At 43.8% G+C, this 23,259-nt stretch overlaps 1 protein-coding gene across 4 annotated transcripts in view; it reads right to left on the bottom strand.

Annotated features, from left to right (window-relative positions):
• Positions 1-10,100: 10,100 nt before the first annotated feature.
• The window catches only part of FOXN3 (forkhead box N3), a 364,758-nt gene continuing 351,599 nt past the window's right edge, over positions 10,101-23,259 (bottom strand). For all 4 annotated transcript variants that reach the window (XM_045505824.2, XM_074365166.1, XM_074365167.1 and 1 more), the window contains one exon: positions 10,101-15,226. In XM_045505824.2, coding sequence (XP_045361780.1) covers positions 14,686-15,226 — 541 coding nt within the window. In that variant the 3' untranslated portion in view covers positions 10,101-14,685. The remainder of the gene's footprint in view (positions 15,227-23,259) is intronic.

Raw genomic sequence — 23,259 nt, 5'->3', positions numbered from 1 at the left:
TGACACATCTGCTTTGGATCCTTGGTTACACTGACCACAGAACCACTCACCACAGATTTCCTCTATTTTTATTTCACAGCTTGGCTGAGGATGAATATTTGGCAGCTTTCTTGTGAAAAAGAGAGACCCAGCGTGGGCTCAGGAGCAAAGGAAAATCTGGGGAGATCGACATATCTTTGCCAACAATCTGTTTGGTTAAATAAGGACATCAAACAACTCCATCTATGATCACCATGATTTTATAGAAGATCTGATGCCTGCCTGCGTCCAAGGGGAAGTTTTCAGTGCTTCGGGGACATGGTGAGGGAACAATCTGACTTAGGTCTTAAAGGATTGTCAAGGATTTTTCAGGAGGAAGGAGGCAGCAAGCAGGGGGAGCATTCATTCCAGGAAGAGAGAAGAAGGTGAAAAAGTTTTGAGGCAGGAAAAGCCTGGGGAGTTTGGAGACGGGGGCCATCGAGGGTGGCCACAGTCCAGGTGGGTCGAGAGGCTCAAGATGAAGCTGGAAATTTGGGCCGGGGCTCTTTCAAAGGGTTACCTTGTGGGATTTGGCCATTATCTTGCAGGCAATGCGGCCAGGGGTGAAGATTTTAAATAGATGACACAATCAGAGGTAATCTGGAAAGATAATTCTTCTGGCTCTGTGGGGACCCTGTGGTCGGGGAAGCTCATGGTTACGGCCGACATCTAGATGAGAGGAAATGGGGCTTGATGGGGGCAGAGGCAGTCATGAAGGTGGGGGACAAGGAACAGCCAAAGGAGAGTTTGGTAGAGCTGACCAAATTTGGTGCTAGATTCCATGGGGGACCTGACAGAAAAGGAGGAATTCAGGATGACTTGGGGACTCTTAGAGAGGCTGGTTGGGATGGAGAAGTTGGGTTCTTGATAGTTCCTGATAAACACTAAGGACCAAGCTCATCTACAGTGCGTTTATGTTATTATTAAGTTATAAGTCCTTAGAAATACAAAATGACTTTGACCTTTGAAGTGTACAAAAGTTCACCAGGCGTGAGTATGACATCCGTCAGAATTTTCTTAATTGGCACCTGACCTTTTCAGTCTGAAGGGGTTAGTTATTGCCAATAAAGCTGAAAAGACATTGAGTTGTTTTCCCACTAATGGGTCAGGATGGGTTAGATGAAAATTTCAGTCAAAAAGAAATGGTCAACTAGAAAGAATTACATACCCAGAAGTCATGGCCCTTGATTGTGTGACCACAGCTCCTGATCATCGGTGTGTGGTGGGCACGTCTCTCTGAGGTCAGAGTGGAGTTTGCAGCCATGTCCACCGATGGGCAGGAGGCTGGACATAATGAACCTTCTTAGGTCTGTGGGTCCTTGTTCAGTGAGTAGGAGTTTCAGGAGAAAGACTAGATTGATAATCATCTGAATGCTTCATGCATCTTTCTGCATCTCTTGTTCACCCGTAACGGTGGCAGGAGAGTTATTAACATAAAACAAGAGCTGGCTGTGCTGCTTGGCCTCTCCAACCTTTGCTCTTACAGCCACCTTGAGGAGGGAGTGATGATGGCTAGGTGGCGGGGAGAGAAAGCAGAGAGAGGGCAGGGTTGGGGATGAACGCTGGTTTCTGAATCAAGAACTGGAAGCACGGGGTGGACAAGAAGGACACACCTGGCTATCACGGAGCTGGTAAGCAGGAGCGAGGATCAGTTCAGTAAGAAATCATGCTTCCACAGGAGGGATGGCCATGTCTGCAGACAGCAAACAGGCTCTCTCTAACTCCTCACTAGCTGACAGAGGAGAAAAGAGGAGGGATGAGAGAGAGGAAGACAGAGGCCGTGTTGATCTTCACAACCAGTATTTTCACACCTTGAAAAGATCACCCACAACTGAGAAGTTTGGGGAACAATACACCAGCCACCAGTGAGACCCCCATTACTTGCTCCAGCTGGACTTTTGGAGGTGATCACACCGGAAGGTAGGAACCAGATTATTCCCCTGCGTCCCCAGCGCCTATCAGGATTGGCACGTAGCAGTTGCTGAAAAACAAGGTGGGTTGATTGTGACTGTGAAGGAGAGAATCTATTTTAACACTTCCTTCATCTATTTCTTCTGTAATTTCTTCTCTATCCTTTCACGTTTGGGGTAGCCCTCTCAGACTACTGAAGTTCTGGACGCTTAAATAGATGCGCCGTGCCAGGGAGTGTTAAGTTTTTAAAAGTAAATAGGTGCGAAGAGTAACTAAACTCAACTTCTGAGTTGTTTTTTATTTTAAAGGAAGACCATTATTTTAGATGCATCTGACTGTATTTAGAGACTAACTGCATGCTCGGTGTGGCCATGCTCTAAACAGGCTTGCACACGGAGTGAAGAAATACCACTCAGCATTATGCTGAAACTTCTTGATTGTAAACAGAAGACTGTCTGCAAACTGTCGCTGCATAGTCTCAGGGCTATTCCTGGGCAGAATTCTTAGACGGATTATTACAAGAACGGTTTGTAAGCTCTTGGCAAGGAAGCCAGCTTGAGCTCACTAAGATGTAGTAAGTGAATGGATGAATGAGGACATGGATGAATAAATTGTGGCTGCTTTTTATATGAGGGATATGTTCCTTAAAACCTCATATAATTTTATATATGCATAAGTCAAGACTAATTCCCCCATAGAAATAAAGTAGGATTTACATTATCTCAAGTTTTGTACATTAAGTTAAACTTTATTCTTTTCAGTTGCCTTATTTCAAATTTGCATAATTCATATTGGCATAGAGTATGACTTAATTTCCTTTTTTATAAAGGAAGACTATGGACTTACACCTGGAGATCAAGGATATTCTTGACAAACTTTTGATTGTGTGGAGAAATGTAGGCTTCATATATCTTCATAAAGCCAGATGCATATATAACTTGTTGAACGATTGCCCTCTAAGGGGGCTGACTGAAATGAAAGTTGACCTACAAGGGTGTCCCCAGAACCATGCCACATGGCTTCAGCTTTGTCCTAATCAACATACGAAAGACATTTTCAAATTTGTGATCCAATGATACCTGGAGGGAAAGCAAATGTTTTGGATGACAAAGTCAGGACCCTCATAACCCAACCCCACTGCTAATCTCAACTGGCCTTGACCAGTGGACCAAGTCTAAGGAGGTGGAATTTAACAGAGATAAGTATGAAGTCCTGCACTTTGATCTAAAATGAGTATCTGGAGAAGAATGCCAGCAGCTGGGACTTAGCTGTTTTAGTTACTAGCAAGTTCAATGTGAATCAGTGATGTGCTACGATTTCTGAAAAAAACAAAACAAAACAAAAAAAAAAACAATTTAGAATTTAGTCGTTGGTTACATTAATAGAAACAGAGGATCCAGAATGAAGGAAGTGATGGTTTTTCATCATCCAACTGTACTTTGAGTTCTGTGATCAGTTCTGATCACAGACTGGATTGTGTCCAGAAGAGGAAAGGAATAGACAGAACTTGAATATTTATTCTGGAAAAGATTTAGGGAGGAAATTATTGTTGTTTTTCAAACATATAAATGGTTGCCATGTGCAAGATGATTTAGGTTACATCTTTTCAGCCTTTCAGGCAAATCCTAGGAACTTTGGCCAAAAATTTAAGGGAATGGGCTTTGTCTCAATGTAAGGACAATTAGAGCATCTGAAGATGAGAGCACCGTCTGGGGTCAGCTGATGTGTTTGGTCATCCTGGCACCATTTAGTGGCTAATCAGGAGCCTTGCTAGAAAAGAGACTCTGGATCTAATTTCCTTCTCCTGGGAACTCCTGAAGAGTCAGTCACAGATGATTCAGAAAAGAGAAAATAAATGGCCAGTAAATTATGGGAAATCATGTAGCTTTGCTAGCAGGTAAATGGAAACTCAAAACAGTCATACAATCTCAATTTTAAAAAACACCAATAAAACACTACTTTTGTCTGGTAGCACAGATTAAAGAGAAAAAGAAATTCCAACACTGGTAAGGGTGCAGTGAAATCAGGATTTCCATTCATTGCCCTTGGCACTGATGCCTTTTGGAAAGCCCGTACATAAAGAGCTGTAACACTGATAATACTTTTGTTCCAACAGGCTACCAACCAAAGGGCAAGTTGAAAATATGCAAGTGGCCATATGCCTGAAGATGTTCATTGTGGTATCACTAGGAATAGAGAGAAACTGTAAGCAATTTAAACAATGAAAAGAAGGTAACAGTTGTAGATGACATGCCACCCACTCAATAGAATGTTATGATACAAAAAGCACATGAAAAAATGCTCCATATCACTAATTATCAGAGAAATGCAAATCAGAACTACAATGACGTATCACCTCATACTGGTCAGAATGGCCATCATTCAAAAGTCCACCAGTGATAGATGCTGGAGAGGGTGTGGAGGAAAGGAAACCCTCCTACACTGTTGGTGGTAGTGTAGTTTGGTGCAGCCATTATGGAAAACAGTATGGAGATTCCTTAAGAAATTAAAAATGAACTTACCATATGATCCAGCAATTCCACTCCTGAGCATATATCCAAAGGGAATGCTATTTCAAAAAGATACATGCACCCCAATGTTCATAGCGCACTATATACAATAGCCAAGACATGGAAACAACCTAAGTGTCCATTGACAGATGACTGGATAAAGTTGTGGTATATATATATAATGGAATACTACTCAGCCATAAAAAAGAATAAGATAATGCCATTTGCAGCAACATGGATAGACCTAGAGATCATCATTTTAAGTGAAGTAAGCCAGAAAGAGAAAGAAAAATACCATATGATATCACTTATATGTGGAATCTAAAAAAAAGACACAAAACTTATTTATAAAACAGAAACAGACTCACAAACATAGAAAACAAACTTATGGCTACTGGGGGAGAATGGGGTGGGAAGGGATAAATTGGGAGTTTGAGATTTGTAGGTACAAACTACTATATATAAAATAGACAAACAGCAAGTTTATACTATATAGCACAGGGAATTATACTCAATACCTTGAAGTAACCTATAATGACAAAGAATATGAAAAAGAATATATACATGTATATGTATGATTGAAACATTACGTTGTACACCTGAAATTGACACAACATTGTAAACTGGCTACACTTAAAAAAGAAATGAGAAAAAAGAAAAAAAATAGAACATTATGTATTATTTTAAAAGGTGATCATTTTCACTATAGCTATGGGGAAAATGCACAGGACATTATGTTAAGTGTGCACATGTGGGGAATTGCCAGCTATGAAATTCTACAGCTGTGGTGATTATAATTATATACCAAACAGATGAATATGACAAAAGACAAGGAAATTTTCCTCTTGAGTCCAGGTCTGCCACTAGCCAGCTGTGTCAACTCAGGCACATCCCTTAACTTTTTTGTGCTTCAGCTTCTGGGTCAGTAAAATAGGGAGTTTAGACTCAATGGTCTCTAATGTCCCCTCCAGTTTTACGATGTGCAGAGAATGGTCCATTCCATTTAACGAAGAAACTGTATCCTAGTGGGGTTAAAACATCAGCCGCTGGCTTATTTTCAGACTTCTCTCATCATACTCCTCTTCTTCTATAGTATATATTTTCAGAAATCAGTTCTGAGATGAGTAACAGATGAGGAAAAAATAGAACTTCTGGATACTTCTGAAATAAACTGCTGCCTTTTGAAAGAGATTTAGCCATATGCCCCATAAGTATTTTACTATGGAGTAACATAAAACATTAGGATACTTTATCTCAAAATGCCCAAGAATGATTTCAAATCAAGAGACTACTGTCATCTAAGTTACCTAAGTGTTAGTATTACCTAAAGCACTGCTCCCAGAAGGTTTATTCACACAAAACAAAGGGAAGAGGTGGACATTTAATAAACTGATTTATTCACTTATATTTGAGTCTTTTAAAAAGTTGTCCTTACTAAGTCCCTGAACCCCCGGTTCTGTATCCCAATTTTTAAAAAATGGTCAAACATACCTTCATATTTGTGCCCATTGTAGGACCATTTGATTCCTGGGGGATCTGAGAAGCAGGGTGACAGACCTGTGCTTTCAGGTGATAAACAAAAGCCTCCTAGCTATGCCAGACCCCCTCTGAAGTTGCCCTCCTCTGTTCAGAAATTTCTAGAAGGATGGTAATTCCTTAGCTCAGAACTCTTCCTTTCATCAGGGAAAGCAGTCAACAGGAGAGGAGAAACTGGCCAGGGGCAGCCACTCTGCTCACCTTCACTCATCCCACTTCATTCAGGGCGGCGTCAACACTAAATGCACTTCGTGGTCCCCGAGGTACCTGGTGCGGGAGTTTCACTGCTCTGAGGATTCAAACAACTTTGAAGACAGTGTTATCTGATCTTTCCAGAAAATCACCCATTTTCAGTTGTCCAGGAAGAATGTTTATAAAGCAGGGATAAGCCACACCTGGATTAGCTAAGACTTAGAGGAGAGCGTGCGTGTCACTCATATATGCAGATGAAGCATCCATCCAGCAGATAATTACGTCTTCAAGGCAGAGTCCAGAATCTTGTAGTTTGCTCAAAGGAAACACAGAACATGAGATATACAGTTCCCCAACCAAATGCACGACACAGAATCGCAAATGCTACTATTAAAACTGTGGTGGGAATGAAAGTCACTTATGAGTGTGAGCTTTATTCATACTTTGGATTTCTTCTTTCTTTGCACTCACACCAAGCTGCTTTTAATAAACTGAAGACACCGGTCATTCCTTTGTTTCCTTCTTTTCAGGGAAGGAACTGAAGAGTGAATTGGAGAGGAAGGCACAGTGTGGCCCCGTTTTGATGAGGGCAGAGGACACAGACGGGGAGGCAGGTGAATACACAGTAAGGAAGCAAAGCCCCCTGAACACACCTGGAAGCAGCTTAGAGACACACCTGCGTGCTGTCCTTTCAGATCAGCCACCTGACGACACTCTGAACTTATTCCAACAAGATCACCACTGCTTAACCCTCGGGAAGTTCTGCTCCAGGAAGCCTGGCCCCCATCCCTCTGGGGTGCCGTCTAAACACCTAATCGTATGCCTGTCCCAGCAACTCAGGGCCCCTCTTGTATTAGCTTTCAAGTCCCTTCCAGACTAATTCCACTTGTCACTGTGGCCCAGCAGTCCCTGGGATAGTGTTGGTGCTCAATGAATGCTGCTTAAATTAGAAGAGAACAAAAATAATGTGCAACACCTAATATGATTTTGACCCTGGTGGTAGTTTTTTTCTATTGTCATGCAGTGTGATTTCAAATCTGTCTGTTTCACCTGCCTCCTTTCGCACTTACACCATCTTGTAGCCCAGAGGCCCCGCCACCCCCCAGCCCCATTAGATAACAAACACTTCAGGTAACAACTACCAGACTACCCTCCTCTTCTGTGGGCCAATCAATGCCCCCTCGAGGTCAGATCAGAATTTTGGAGGTGTTATCATCATGACGGAATTCCCTCAGATACTCTGATACTCAAGCTACCTGGGTGTCTCGTCTTCAGACACCTTGAGCATCACTTACGGAATATGTCTGATGCAGATTTTTTACGGTGGCCACACCCTGTATTTGGTGTTAAGTATTACTCAAATTGGTCAATTACCCGATTCATCAGATTTGACCCCAATGACTTTCTGCTCTTCCTCCCCATCAATTCCCCCCCCAGCGTTGAAGGGCTGTCATCCAGGAGGGCACATGGCAGCTTTGAAGGTGATTCCAACAGTGGAAATGGACATGGTGGCAGTGCTGGCAAACACCTTAGATCCGGGGGTGACCACCTTGAGAAGCCTTGTTGGGAATCCATTCTGATAGACGCACTGGAAGTGACCTTACAGTAACACCGTGACCACAGGAGGCACAGCCTGGGCACCTAGAAGACACCAGTGAGTGTGGGGCCCAGCAGAAAGGAAGTGGTGGAGGCCAGCTCTGCCGGGGTCACTGTGGCTGCTCTGAGAGCTACAGATCCACACAGCACACTGGCAACTGTCATAGAAGGAACAAGAACTCAGAAAGAACATCCTTTCCATTCCTCCAGCATGGTGACTGGTACCCTGTGCCTATCACTTGTCCCGACCACTCTTCTCCACTCCAACTCCTCCTTGGTCCTTAGGGCATGCGTGGTACTTTGAGGGATGATGGATTAAATCCTGGAAGGCCAAAGCCTCAGGGTTAGGAAAGTCATCATAAGAAGCCCTCAGGACCTGGGATAGGCTGGCAGGCCCCTGCCCCAGTGTATAATTTCAGTGTATTTGTCATCTTCCAAATGAAAGGCACAATTGGTTTTAACTACAAGCTCTAAGGTTCGTGGTGGGAGGTTTACTGTCTAGCAATTCTTTAGATCCAAGCTGGAATTCTGAGAGCCACAGGGGAGCCCAGCCTTGGGCTGTGAATCTGTTTATTTGCAAAAGGTGTGTACTTTTTTTACTGAAAATGAAGCATGCCTGAGGATGGGGGCAGTAAGCGCAGTGGAGATTCAGACACCGGGCCGTAAAAAACGGAGCACACACCCTAGTGCAGGTAGGAAATATAAATGATTTTACTGCTCAGCATTTGCACATGGAGACGCAGTGCACACAATACGACATGGCATTTTTCTTCAATTGATGCAACTCAGTAATTTTTATTGCAACTGGAAGACAATACATCACAGAAACTTTATGGTAGGTCTGGGGGAAAGTGTTATTTACAATAAATGATGAATAGTTTGTCTTTGGCAATATGATTACATATGGAGAATGCGAAATGCAAGTATGGGTGCCTCCGAAGCAACTCCACCAGGTCCCTAAAGTTTGGCTGATCGTGCCAGCTCCCACACTGCTCCTCTAGGTAACACAAATGCGACTGAACGTCACCTCCTTTCTCATGGTTCTCCCTTTCTATTCATGATATTGGCAGTTTCATACAGAAAGATACAGAAAAAAAATTGGCTTTCGAAAACTTATTACTCTAGTAAATGAATTTGGCCACGGAGGTCTATTGGCCAGAGGTCCGATGACCCTAAGTCTTGAGAGTAAACCTCTTGTCTTCTGATTGCTTGATCACTGTTATTTATTTACTTATTTTTTCTGTAAAACAAAAACAAAACTCAGAAATGTTACAGAATCAGAGTATAAAAAATAAAATGTACAAGCGTATAATGCTTCCCAGACACACACGGACACTTGTTTCCTCCACATTGTCACCATGGCAGTGTAAGTAGTGAGTGTGAATGACAGCAGGAAACTGGTTACTGAATCAGCTGTGAGCTTCGATGGCTCAACACACAATGCTGAATGTTTAAATAACTGAAATTGTGCTAAGAGTTTCATCTAAAAAAAGGGAGGGGTTGGGAACTCAGGCCACAGTCATGAAAGGATGAAAGACAATTTCTAGGTGTGAGAGTTTCCCCATATCGAAGTCTTTGAGAATCCAATATGGAATAGTAATCCTTTGCAAAAAGTAGGGAAGGCTGTTCTCAACTTTTTGCAAGTGAAAGACAGTGGCAAACACTGTTGTATAGATTCCAAATAAATAGTCTTGATTTCAACGCTAACAAAACGAACAGGAAGGGTACTTGTGAGCGTATCACAGTTGAGTCAGAAGTGATCTTTCACCCAGGTCTGATTTCAAAAGTAGGACAGACAGCAAAATGCAGCACCATAGACATATTGGTTTCGGCTGTGGAAAGATGGATCGTTTTAAAAATCGGATTTTCCTTCCTAAATTTTTGGTCAGTGAAGCTAGCACTTGTTTGCTGAACTGTGGAAGAATTGCAAGGTCACACGCATTATTCATGATGAAGCAACGGAGCTGATGCGTCTGTGCTTAATTCAAGAATAACCAGTGGGAGGGGGGTGGGGGCAGAGAGAGAACAAGAGTTCACCAGCGTCACCAGTGTTCTCTCAAAGGAAGAAGGGTCAACAGATGAATTCACAAAGGCAGGCGGGTCTATACAGAACACTGAATGCCATGTGTAAATCCTCATGGGACTCCAGATACAGGAACACCACACAATGTATATACGTTGATTTACACATTTCGTTACAAATAAAAAGGAAAAAAAAAAAGACACCATTACAACTTTGTAACTGTGTTGACTGCGATATAGACCAAAGTCCCGAGTTTTGGCAGGGAACTAAAAAGAGGGTTACCACTTAGGTTATATAGCAAAAGTGTTGATGTATATTATATATAGTAGTATAAATAATAAAAAAGTATTATTTAAATTAGATCACAGTGCTGCATTATGTGCATAACAGTGTTTGATATAGTACTGGAGCTGGGACCTACAACACTAAGGATGTAACTGTCAACACTGGTAAGTCACGATCAAGAGGGGACATGGGGTTCAAACGTGTTCTTTTGGTGGCAAAAAAGAGAGAGAAAAAAATCCTGAAGATGAAAGAAAAATACTCCTCTACAGAAACACAAAAGATAAAACTGCAACATCTGGGCAGCTGTGATCCACCAGAAAGAAACGAGTCCCAACCTGAATCAAGGTGAAATGGAAAGAGAAGTCACATTGCATCAAATCCAATCCCATATGGAAAACCCTCCCATGGAGGTCACTGGTACAGAACTCTGATTCCTTCTCCAAGAGCCCTCTGACGAGAGAGGCAGAGGGCCCACACACGTAGGGTGGGGTAACTGGACCGGGGAGTCAGCAGCACTGGGTGCAGAGCAGTCTTGCTGTGTCCCAGGACTGAGCCGGGCACCAAAGCCATCCAAACTGTTGAAGCCTGAAGTTGTCTCCTAGGCAGGACGGCCATTCAGTGCAGTGACCTCCTCCAGAATACCCCGTGGTACTCACTGCCACGCCCAGCAAGGGCCAGACAGGCCGAGCGCCCCTACAAGACAAAAGTCAGCTCTTGGGAAAAGCTTCCAACACATCCCTTCTTAAACACTCAGCACCAAGACCAAAACCTGCCACTGTGGTCTTGGCTATGGTTTCTCAAACCGTCTACCTGTGGGTTGGGTTCATTTGACTTTCAGATAGACAGTTCTACCAAAGAACTCTTGAACGGAGAGTGGTCAGAGAGGGGCAAGGGAAGTAGGAGCTTATGAGTTATATTATAAGGCTGGGAAGTCTATGATGCAAACCCCTTCCACGAAGTACTAGGTAAAGATAACAGACAATTGTAGTAGCATAAAAATAACTGTCTATGCGCACATCATTTAAGAATAAAGAGCCAGTCTCTTTCTCTTAAATGTGTCCGAGGACCAACAGCAAGTAACTGTGGATGTCACGGTGCAGATGTGTTCACGGTTGTTTTCCAAAGCATCTTCAAATATTGCTATAGTTCCCCATTTCCCCCTCCCCCCCGCCCCATTTGAGTATGTGAGACACTGGAATGACACACGAAATGCCACTTCTCCCAGCAGGAGAAACGAAAGCAAAAACACCACCACACCCCTTGAACGGTGCTCAGGCGACTTTGTCAGACTAATGAATACATAGGCTAGTTCGAAAGCTAAAAGAACACCTGACGTTTGGGAAGGAATTCCAAGACTAAAGTGAATTACACTTGAGCAAAATATTCTTTCACAAATAGGCTTGTGCTTAAATTCTCTACTGCTCTTGGAGGAAGGGGGTGAGAGGGTGCTCCTTGCCCCTTGGCTTGGCAAGGACATGGGCAACCTCATTCTGCAATGAATTCACTACAAACGGCCACATACACATCGATACTTTTTTTTTTCTCAACAATCAAAATACAAAGTTAAACACAATTGAGCCATTGTTTTGGTTATGCATAATGTGTATGCCTCCAAAAACAGAAGAAAAATAGAAAAAAGTACCCTCACTAAAGTTTCCCCTACGTCTCCCAGCGGCTCCTAAGAAGGGACTGAGGGACACTCAGGAAAGTAACACTTAGAAAGCTGCCCGATGAGGTATTTATGCAAAAAGAGTGGTTCTGGAGTTAAGAACACACTTTTATAAGATATTTATCTATTTCTCAAAGAGATCAGAAAAGTAAATCACACACATTGCATTTTATTATTTTCTAAAAGAGGCCTTTGCTCCTTTAGAAAAAGGAAATGAGGGGAGACAGCCCACTGTGGGGGGTTTTAATCGGAAGAACCCCCCCGGCCAGAAACCGTCCTGGACGTTGACCTCTGCCTTTGCGGAGGGAAGTCTGAATTTGATCTTAGGGGTGGAGTGAGGGAGGGGGACGGAGGTGGGCAGGGTCAGGTGACAACACAAATCAAAGTGTCGCTTAGGTTCCACAGCTGTGGATGGCTTTTGGGGTGTCAGATGTTTGGGGAGACGGAGGGAACAGAGCACTTCAAAAAGACATCCTTATTCCCAGCCACACCCTGCACAGATACGCTGGAGGTCTTCAGGCTCTGACCTGCATGTGGGTGCAGATTTTCTTTCAGGTTCTCTCATCAGCAACCCGGAGGAAGAGAATGCACCAGGTAATTCCCACTGTCCTGGCTGATGGAGCTTCGGATTGTGCCTGGTGCTGGCAGGGGGGCACCCCAGCGGCCCACACTGCCTCGTTTTTAAAATCACCATCACCCCACTTCCCTTCCTTTCCCTCAACATCAGATCCTGAGCCACCATAGTGGGTGCTCTTGTTTGTGTTCTATATTTCCCTTCCATGTGGGTGGAAGATCAAATTCTTTTAGAGGCTTCTCTGGATCTCCCCAAATAGCTTCTCTTAGGCAAAGATAACAAGAGTTTCTGGTCTGCGTGACATTATCTGGTTGTCTAAATTCAGCTCTCACAACCTAGGTGGGCTTCATTCCAGGATGGTTCGTGTACCGAGGTGGTAGAGATGGCCGGCCCCTCCTTCCCACCGTGAGATGAAGTCACGGGACAGCGTCGGGGGCGGGTCCTCCCAACACCCATTCACTTCCTCCTTCCGTGTACCCTAACTCACACCCTCATCCAATAAGGCCCATTCGTGTGTTTCCCCTTCTCCTGGTGAATTTGCATAATTATTCACTGCCTTTTTCCTAGAACCAAATCACGGTCATGGTTTTCTCAAGTCAGCGTCCCATAATTCTCTTGATTCTATCATACACACTCACTACTAAGTTTGCCCTCAAATTATTGCGTCATGGTAAACATGTACAGACAGAGAGAAAGGACACACGTTTCAACAGAGAATCAGAGGGGCTCGGGGGCTGAAGTGCAGACAAGGCAGTACAGAGATCCACCATCCAGGCCCTACCAGAACATGAAGATATTTTTATATTGCAGAGTAAGTTCCCCAACAGTCAATTTGTCCCTGAAGAAGGTTAAACCTTAAACACCTGCTTCAAAAAACCAAAACAAAATAATCAGAAAAAGGGAAAAAAAGTAAAAACAACAAAAAAAGAAAACTAAAGGAGAGAAAAAAAAAAGGAAAAAGAAGAAAACCAAAAGAACCTCTAAGCCTAAGGGCTTAAAAATTAGAGGCATAGCCTTTTCTCTATTTTCTATATTTATATGAAAATAATTCATGCTTCATGCTAGATACATTATTTACCTTACAAGAACTTCGTTACTTTTGAATAAAAAAAAGTTTGTGTTTTGTGATTTTTTTTCATTTTTTTTCTTCTTTTTTCAAAGGAATTCCATGCATTGTGGATCAGAAATTTCTGCTGGCTACACTGACTGAGTGTGGAAATCACTGGATTTTTGCAAAGATGAATCCTGACATTAATTAATTGCAAACTCCATTTTGAGGGCAGTATAGGAGTTTTTTCTTTTTCTTTTTCTTTTTTTCTTTTTTTGCCATGTTTTCACTTTAGTTTGTCCATCAATGTGCCTTTCATCTTTAAAAAATACACCACAATACTAATGGCAGGTTCTGTAGCTTTTAGTTTTGTTTTGTTTTCACTTGGATCAAATGGTTTTGACAGACAGAAAAAGGTTTGTACCATTATTTCCTTCCTTAACAGCTACTGTAATTTCTTGGATTTGCTTTTCACTTGGGCAGTTAAGAAGACAGAGCTTGTTTTTTCTGCATCAGTTTTTTTCTCTTTTGCTCTTGTGTATCTGTGTGTGTGTGTGTTGTGTGTGTGTGGTGTGCATGTGTGTGTGTGCAGGACCAACCTTCAGGCTTATGGCTTGTGGAACATTCTCATTTACTATAGATCAGAATTCAACGATTAGCAACATCACTACAAACTGACCCACGTGCTTCTCATGAGTCATCGACACCTGCTGTACAGGGATGGCCCAGTGTCCACCTGGTAAGATGCTACTAGGCTTCACAGTTAAGAAGCACAGAGGACTGGTGACCATCCTGCCCCTCCTAGGGAAACCCAGGGTCCCTCCTTCTCCTCAGTTGCCTTATGTGCATTCACTCGGCAGATCCAACTGGGTGGATATCCTGACTTTTAAAACCTAAAGGTTGGGCCTGATGGATGGTTACTTTGCACACGTGCCTTCTAGGTGCCAGATGTGTATCCCTGTGGCCTTTTCGTTGCCATCCCTGCGGATTCAGCCACGGGTTTCTGACAAGCTGGAGGAAGCAATGGTAATTTTGGCTTTTTCATTTTGTCTTCAGATAATGAAAAGCTTTTGTAAAACAGCTGAGTGTCAATATGAGTTCTATGGCTTCAATCTCCTTTAAACATAAAATTCTTAAGGGTCCAAAACAAAGGAGGGGGGCAAATTAAAAAAAAAAAAGGAAAGAAAAGAAAGAAAACCAAACCAAAAAAAGAAAAGAAAAGAAAAAAATAATAAATTGCTGATATTGCCACAAATCATTAGAAATCTCCTGACATGCTGAAACCAAATGGCCGTAAGTTCAAAACAAATCAGTGACTTGTTTTTAATTTTTTGTGGTTTCCTTTTGCTCTTTCTGCCCCTTTGCCGTCCGATTGGTGATGTTATTCAAACAGGACCGAATCCCCGCCAAGTGCAGGAGGGATCCTGCCGCCTCTTTCATCTCCTCGTCATCGCTCTCGGGGGGCTTTTCCGTGCGTCTCTTTTTGAGGGGCAGCGTGTCGCTGGGGACCTTCCTGGCCTTGGCGAAGTGCTGGCGCTTCTTGTGCTGGGACGCATAGCCGCTGTCCCCCAGAGCATCCTTGGCCTCCTTCGGGCTGCGTTTCCTGTCATCCTCCTCCGTCTCGCTGTGGCTCTCGTGGCTCTGGAAGCTGCCCTCGCTGCCCTCCTGGCTCCCCTTGGCGGCAAACTCGTAGTGGTCGTCGGCCGAGGAGGAGGAGACGGAGTCGCTGGCAGGCGAGGTGCTCCTGGCGTTGGAGGATTTGGCACTGCTGTAGTTGTGATCCTCCTTGGGGTCTCCGCTGACCACCGGGGAGCCACACGATGGCTCGCTCTCAGTCCGCATCCGGCAGCTGGTGAGGCCGTTCCTGCGGGACAGGGACAGCGGGGAGGGACGGGAGACAAGAGAGGACAAGGATTAACCTCCCTGTGGTGAGACACCGGCAGCCCCCTGTGTTCTCACGGCAGATGCTCTGACGTCCAATCCAGCGACCTGCCAACAGGTGGCTCCGCTTTGAAGACAGGGTCCTGAATCCTGACATCTCCGTCTTCCCTGCTTATCTCCCGTCATTGACATTTTCACTCAATTTGTGCAGCTGAGATGTCAAAACAACACTTTTGAAGTGACAGCAGTGGAAGCTCAATCTCTTCTATTAAACCATAAAAATCAAGTTGTGCTTGGTTTCACATACCCGCCAACACTGTGGAGGAGACACCACCGGATGATGCTGGCTGGGCACTTCACAGAAAAAAGCCCACTCTCTTCCAAAGCTGCTCCAGTAGGAGTCTTTTGTCGGAAGACTAAATCTAGTGTTCAGCAAAAAGAGACGCCTGCCGTGTGGTGACAGCTATTCACTCATGCCTTCCCTCCCTCACTCATTCACTCTACAAGTATTCAGTAACACCTAATATAAACGCACGGCCTTAGGGAGGGTCCTGGGGGAGGTATCTGAGGTAGAATCAGACCCAGACACTGTCACAAAGATGCTTAAAGATGAATGGAGAAGCAAGTCATGGTTAGATCTCAGACGAGACAGCAATAAGCTACCATCTCCTAAACTTACCACCTGCCAGGCATCCTGCTACGTCTGTACAGATGACTGCATTTTACTCTATCAAGTGGATATTAGCATTCTTATTTTATAGATCCCAGAAGTGAGGTCTGGAGAAGTTTGCTAATTTACTTAAAGCCACATAGCTAACGAGTAGCAGCAGAATTGGGATGGGAACCAAAGTCTGATGCTCAAGCTTGAGCAATTTATAACATCATGAGACCGACCCTCACTCTTGCCCGACTGCCCTATAACTAAGTCACCTGCTTATACATTCCCATCAGGTCCCGACAGCACCCATCACACCTCTGATTATTTTATCATGTTCCTATGTCTGAGCAGTGAACAGACTTCCTTTGTGCTTCCTTACTGGCAAAGAGGGGATAGTCACTTCACCCGTTTCATGGGGTTGTGGGGCTGAGGATGCGAGCAATTGCCCGCCGGCGCGTGGACCAGCGTCTGGCCAAGCAGCGAGGTAGAGCGCGCAGTCTGCGTGTGAATAGGCCCCAGTCCTGCCTGCCTGGCGGCTGCAACACTGATACTGCCTGGCATACACAGCAGATGTTCAGGAGAGGTGGTGATCGGAGATGAATACTCACACGAGGGAAGGATTTCTTATAGCTGGAGAGGGCATAAGGAGGTTTGCAGAAGACCTAGCCTCTGACCTGGGATGTGAGGGCTGGAGGTTTTGAGCAGGGAGGAGAGATGTTCCACTGCACCACGCTGGCCTTGTTTCCATAGGCATATCCACCAGTGATACATTTCCAGATCCTGGGAACGTGAGCACGCTTTTCCCTCCCACACACCCTTCCGTTCCCTCTGTAGACAGCACTGCCCACTACCATTATGCACCGCGTGATGACCTGTTCCATGTCTGTGGTTCCCATTAGGGCGTTAGCTCCACAAGGCAGTCCCCAGTCACTGATCAGTCCCTCAGTGGTTAGCGTGGTGCCGGGCAGAGTGGACCCCCAACGGGTAAGATGGAGCTAGCATTGGAGCAGATGCAATTGTGGCACAGAGAGCAGGAAGTCTGGGACACGTCTTCCTGGACCCTTCCTGAGGATGCAGCCCCAGCAGAAAGGCCATGGGGTTGGGCCCTCCAATGAGATTCAGCCTCGAGCCCTTCCCCTTTCTCCCTGGCACCCCTGTGGGCCCTGAGACTCCATGAGATCCTGGTTGCAGCCCACAGAGGGGAAAAGGTGAGGAGAGTCCTTGGTGTACATGGTGCAGCAGTGGGTGGGCCTGGGGGGGTGTCTCTCTCCTTTTGGAGCTCCACGCCATGGTGCTCTGCTAAGTTTAAGCTGGTGATGAGGAGGCCCCTCCTGTTAACGTACACCGGTAAAATGCACGAGGGCCATCATCAAAATTCCACCTTTACTAGATGCTTCCAGACCATCAAGCTAGCTCCGACAAATGCAGTATGTGCCCTGGTCCGATCAAGTCCTAGCAGGCTTGTGAGGGGTTTCTGTACGCGTTCTGAGCCTGGTGATCCTGGGTGGGCACCCCTCCCCACAATCCTTATATAAAGGGCCTGGCTTTCAAGACAGACGGACTTTTGGGGTTCACAAACCGTGTACCTGTTTTCATCCAGAAATAATGTCAGCAGCGTGCTGACATTTGGGACTTTTGGGTTTATTAGTGAGAGCGTCAGCGGGCTCCCCATCTACCTCACAGGGCTGTGTGATGATAAAATGGAAGGTTCAAGCACAGAGCGCGGCTCGTGGGGATGCTGGAGAACTCTGACTCGGCCTCCCCTCTCGCTGTCCCGCGGCTGCTCCCCGCTGTCCGGACACGCCCGCCCCGAGCAGCCTCGCCTTCTCCCTCTGCCAGGTCAGGAGGCAGATGGAAACGCAGCAGAAGCAAGAGGGAAGAGGCCCGGCGACAAGCTGGCGAGGGAAAGGTGACTGCGAGGTGTCACTGAACACGAAACTGGGTAAATGTCATGAATTGTCCTGGTAGCTAAAGAGTCATGAAAGCAAGTGAAAACGAAAGTCTCGCACGATGCTTCTCGCGATCGTTGTTACCGCAGGTGACGACCGTGAAATCCCCACGGAATTAGTCTACTGAACTAGCCTCATGTTCAAGGTGGAACCAACTAGGCTTGGGTGCCTCACCTGGGCTGCGAGTGGCTTTTAGAAAATCAATTCGGTTCTGAATCCTTACTTTCTCACAACGTGGGTCTGATGAGTCACTTCACTACCACAGTTAAGCAGAATATGACACCTCTCTCTGAATGTGGAGGGAGAGAATTCTGGGAGTAAAAGAGTAAGAAAGAGGCAAGTATTGCAAAAAAGCTCACTCTTAGTGAATCCAGGTACTTATGGCGTTCATTGTGCTGCTCTTTCCTTTCCCACAGGTTAAAAACATTTTTTTTAGGAGTTTGGGGTGCAGGGTGGAGGAGTGGGAGGAATACACCAGAAAGGAAGCAATGGTACAACAGTTCAGATCCATGCTATTACAAGAGGAAAGGTTCTGAGCCTGGCAACTTCTCTTCCCAGGATATAAGCAAGCATGGGAGAGGTACTCAAGACACACTGGAATCACACTGAGACTTTCCTCTTAACGACATCACAGGAATTGAAGGAGAAGAGAAAAGCAAATCACTTCTAAAGCACATGAATTCAACGTTGTGTAGCGCAGGGTCTCGGGGGCCACCCGGAAGCATGCTGCACGCCAACTGGGTTTCCATAACCCACACCCTGCAGCCCTGGCCTCGCTCAACCATCTCACAGACAAACCGACAGAATAAACTCAGGGAAGCCAGTGAGCTGTCCCCGCTAGTTCTCAAAGACGGCTCAACCAGAAATTTGAACCGTCTCCCTGTCCTCCCCAGGAAGGAAGTTTCCTGTGATGAAGACAGGGCACCAGCATGTCGCTGACATTATTTCTGGATGAAAACAGGTACACAGACATAACTTCTGGGAGTTAGAAATAAAATATGAATGCATCTCTCTCTCACTTGATAAAATAAATTTTCCCTGAGATTTCAGCATTGGCCTGTCATCCATAAATCACACACAAACTCGGCAGAAAGAGACAAGCTCCTTGAATGATTAAGCACTCGATGTGATGTTGTTCATGGTGGTGCATGATGGCTGCGCTGACTTGGTGTCAAACACCTCCCCGCTGCAGGGGTTGTCATTCCAGGGAGCCAAATATTTAAAAGAAGAAATCAGGCATCCTGAACATACTGGAAGATGAATCTCTAACCACTTCCTCAAAAATCATTCATTCGAATGAACACACAATACATCCGAAATGCCTGCAGTTCTTCAGTTTTAGTTAGAGACTGAAATTACTCACAATGATCATGTTGGCATAAATTAAAGCCACTTGATATCACTAGGTCTCAACAGAACCAGGCGTTATTAACCTCAAATAAAAGCCTGGTATTCATTCTCTTGTCACTTCGATGGGAAATATTGAACGTAAAAGGTGAGTGATCACATTAGCTCAGGCCAAGAATGAGCAATGCTTGCAACTAACCAGTTACGGTATAGCTTCTGATTAGACATGGCCATTGTGCCTTTTTCTCTCTGGGTTTATTATTTGCTGACACATCAGCATGTGTCACCTCCACCCTTCACCCATGCACTAGGGCTGTCTCTGGAGCTGATGGCTTTAAACCCAAAGGCTGGCATTTAGGGCGAAGTTGTCCTTCTTAGGGATGTACTAGAGAACTCTGGTCTTTCGCCAAGTGTGAAAAGAAGCAGGTGGAATTAGTGAGACTGTAGAAGCAGCGTTCAAGCTGAAGCTAGTACAGTGCTTTTGTCTAAAACTGACTGTAGGTAGAAAGACACAGAGGCCACGAGATGAGCAGAGGCCTCTGCGGCCAGCCGGTGGCAGAGAAGACATCTGGAAGGCATTCTTCCAACTATCATACAAAAGAGCCTGGATAAGTACAGCAACATATTTTTAAGTCATTGCTGGGTTCCCTGGAAAATGACGGGAATCTTGGAGAGCCACATAAATGCACATGTACGAGAAGAACTTCACACAAAGATGGAAAATTAAAAAGTAAAGAGACAAAATCTGAAATGTGACCAGTGGGCAACCAAGACAGGAAGGGTTTTTGTGGCACAAATGCCTCCTCTAGCGCTGGGACAAGAGCCCCAGCTTAGGGTGGAGGTGGAGGGAAGGGCAAGAGAATTGATTTTGACAGCTCCTCGGCTACTGTGGCCCCTTGAGGGGGTTAAAGTGGCCTCAAATGCTTTGGTCCCCAGGCTCCCGGCAGAAGTTTTAAAAAGCAAATCCTCTCTTGAAGAAAGCAATCCACATTTAAGCCATCAGGAGTCCCACATACTAAGTTTAATGAAATATTCAAGCGGAAGCTCGTAACCTAAAATCACCCAACAGGCCACTAGGAACATATACATGTAAATATGCCACGTAAAGAGCCAGGACCCTTGAAGGACACCCTCAATGAGATCGCAGGGAGAAGTAACCGCCCCTCACAGGCAGACCTTGGGATTAAAAGCCAGCCTTAATCTCAGCTCCAGAGGGAGCTGGAGACAGGAAAAACCTCCCGTGAGACTTTTTAACCATGAGCCTGAAGTCTGGTGGGTATGAGTTCAGAATTCTGCTGTGTGGACCAAAAGACCTCAAGCTAAATTTAAAGCGGCCAGTGTTGCCCACTAGAAGAACATCCTTTAAACCCAGGCCACAAAAAATTCCCACGGATAAGATTTTAAGAAAGGTTCACAATGAAAAAAAATAATTAAACATAAGAGAAATAAGCCACCGTAAGCAAGAGACCACAGAAAAAATGAACTATAGAATCAGAGCGGCCAAGCCTGCAAATATTGTGATAATGAGGTCAGAATGTAAGGTATGTATAAAAGCATAAAAGAGGGAAGGGGTGAATATCAGAAAGGGAAGACCAGATTACTAAAACAGAGCAGACAGATGTTGGAATGCATCAAATAGAAATTTCCAGAGCTGAAAAAGATAATCCCTGAAATTAAAAAACTCAATGCAACTGAAAGAGAAAAAGTAAAAAAAAAAAAAAAAAAAAAAAAAAATTAGTGAATTGGAAGATGGATCTAAAGATATGATAGAAAATGCAGCAGAGAGAGACAGAGATGGAAAATACGGAAGAAAGACTAGGCAGTATGGAGCATAGTAAGAAGATAAATCCAACAGGAGTTTGAGGGTGAAAGGAAAAATGGAGATGGTCCAATACTGGAATAGAAAACGGCTGAGGATTTTCTAGTTTTGATGAAAGGTACCAACCTTCAGATTCAGAAAGCCAACAACGCCCATGGAAGAGAAATAAAAAGGAATGCATATCTTAGATACATCATAGTCAAACTGTAGTCATTACACACACACACACACACACAGAAAGAGAAAGATTTAGAAATAGAAGAAAACATCACCTAAAGAGGAGAAGTGATTAAAATAAAACCAGAGACACAGATGAAAGTGGAACAATATTCTCAAAGTGAGAGAGAAATAGTAACTGTCGAAGTACAACTGTAAAGCCAGTAACCATCTTTTAAGAATGAAGACAAAATAAATATATTTTCAGGCAAAAAGTCAGGGTTTTAACTAAAAGCAGATACTCACTATAGGAACGTCTTAAGAATAATATTTCAGGAGAAAAGAAAATGGTCCAAGAAGAAAGATCTGACATGCAAGAAGAAAAGATAAGCAAAGAAAAGGTAATCGAGTAGTGACTGGACAACACAATACAGCTGCCCCTTGGTGTCTGCAGGGGACAAAAGTTCCAGGACCCCCACAGATTGCAGCAGTTGCAGATACTCAAATCCCTTATATAGAGTGACATAGTATTTGCTTATAACCTATGCATATCCTCCCATACACTTTAAATCATCTTTAGGTTACTTCTAATACCTAATACAATGTAAATGCTATGTAAATAGTTGCCAGTGTGCATGGCAAATAGTTTTGATTTTGGGAACTTTCTGGAATTCGTTCCCTCCACCCCGAGTATTTTCTATCAGCAGTTGGTTGAATCCATGGATGCAGAATCCACTGATGTGGAGGGCCAACTATAGTAACAACTGACATTATGTTTTGCTTTGTTTTTTATTAGTGGAGGTACAGGGGGTTGAACCCAGGACCTCGTGCATGCTAAGCACGTGCTCTATCACTGAGTTATACCCTGCCCCCAACAACTGACTTTAAAACGAAGCTGAAATAGAGCTGAAGTCCCAGGCAAATGTAGTGTATCATTTGGGAGGTAGACAGAACGGAAGTTAAATCATTCCAGGGGTCTCGTATTGATCAGAAGGTTAAAGATACTGATTAACTTTAAACATTTTAAAATATTCACGTCAAAAGTTCTAAGGTCAACACTAAAAGAAGAGAAAAACGTATATAACTTCTAAACCCTCAGAAGGAGAAAAAGGAATGAGGAGTGGAAGAATCGTGATCAATTTAAAACAATGTTAGAGAGGAATCTGGAAAAAGGAGGAAAAACAAATGTAAAACTAAGATGGTAGAAATAAATCTAAATATGTCATCGAAAATGGGCTAAACTTCATTAAAAGTAAAGATCATTAAAAAAGGTTTTAAAAAAATCATATGCTGTTTACAACAGACAAAACTAAAATGTAAAGACTAAGAAAGGTTAAAAGTAAAAGGAGGAAAAAACATATTGTACCATGCTGGTGTAGCTATATTAAAACCAGGTAAGATAGATTTTTAGGGCAAAAAGCATTACTACTGATAAAGAGAGTCATTAAACATTCATAAAGGTTCAATCCACCAGGAAGGTCTCTAAACATGGAGACCTCCAGTAAGATATTTCCAAAATATATACACCCCAAACTGGAAGAGCTACAAGGAGAAATGGTCAAATTCATATCTCCCTCCCATCCTCACCCCCTCACCCACACATATACACACAGAGACATGGTTAGTATGTAGAAGATTTGATCTAGTGGATATATATAGAACATGTGCTCATAATGGAGAAGGCATATTATTTTGAAGCATATACAAAACATATATAAAAACTGACATACACTACTAGACCATACAGCAAGTCTCTGTAAATGTCGAAGAAGCAGTGTCCTACAGATCAATTCTCTGACCACAGCACATTGTAATTAGTCATCAATGCTGGAGAGGTAACTGAAAACAAGAATAAGAAATAACCACCTCCATGTGGGTTTGAAAATTTAAAAACACACTTCTAAAAACAAAGAAGGAATCAAAATGGAAATTAGAAAATACTTTGAACTTGTAACAATAATGAAAATAAAAGGCATCAAAACTTAAGAAGCAACTAAGCAGTAGTTTGAAGAAAATTATAACCTTAAACTTTGATATAAAAAGAAGAAAAGTTTAAAATAAAAGTATCCAATCCACCACAACAAAAA

Source organism: Camelus bactrianus, chromosome 6, assembly GCF_048773025.1.
Source record: "Camelus bactrianus isolate YW-2024 breed Bactrian camel chromosome 6, ASM4877302v1, whole genome shotgun sequence".
NCBI classification, from domain to species: domain Eukaryota; kingdom Metazoa; phylum Chordata; class Mammalia; order Artiodactyla; family Camelidae; genus Camelus; species Camelus bactrianus.
Note: the sequence above shows the minus strand (reverse complement) of the source record. Positions and strands in the feature narration are given on the sequence as shown.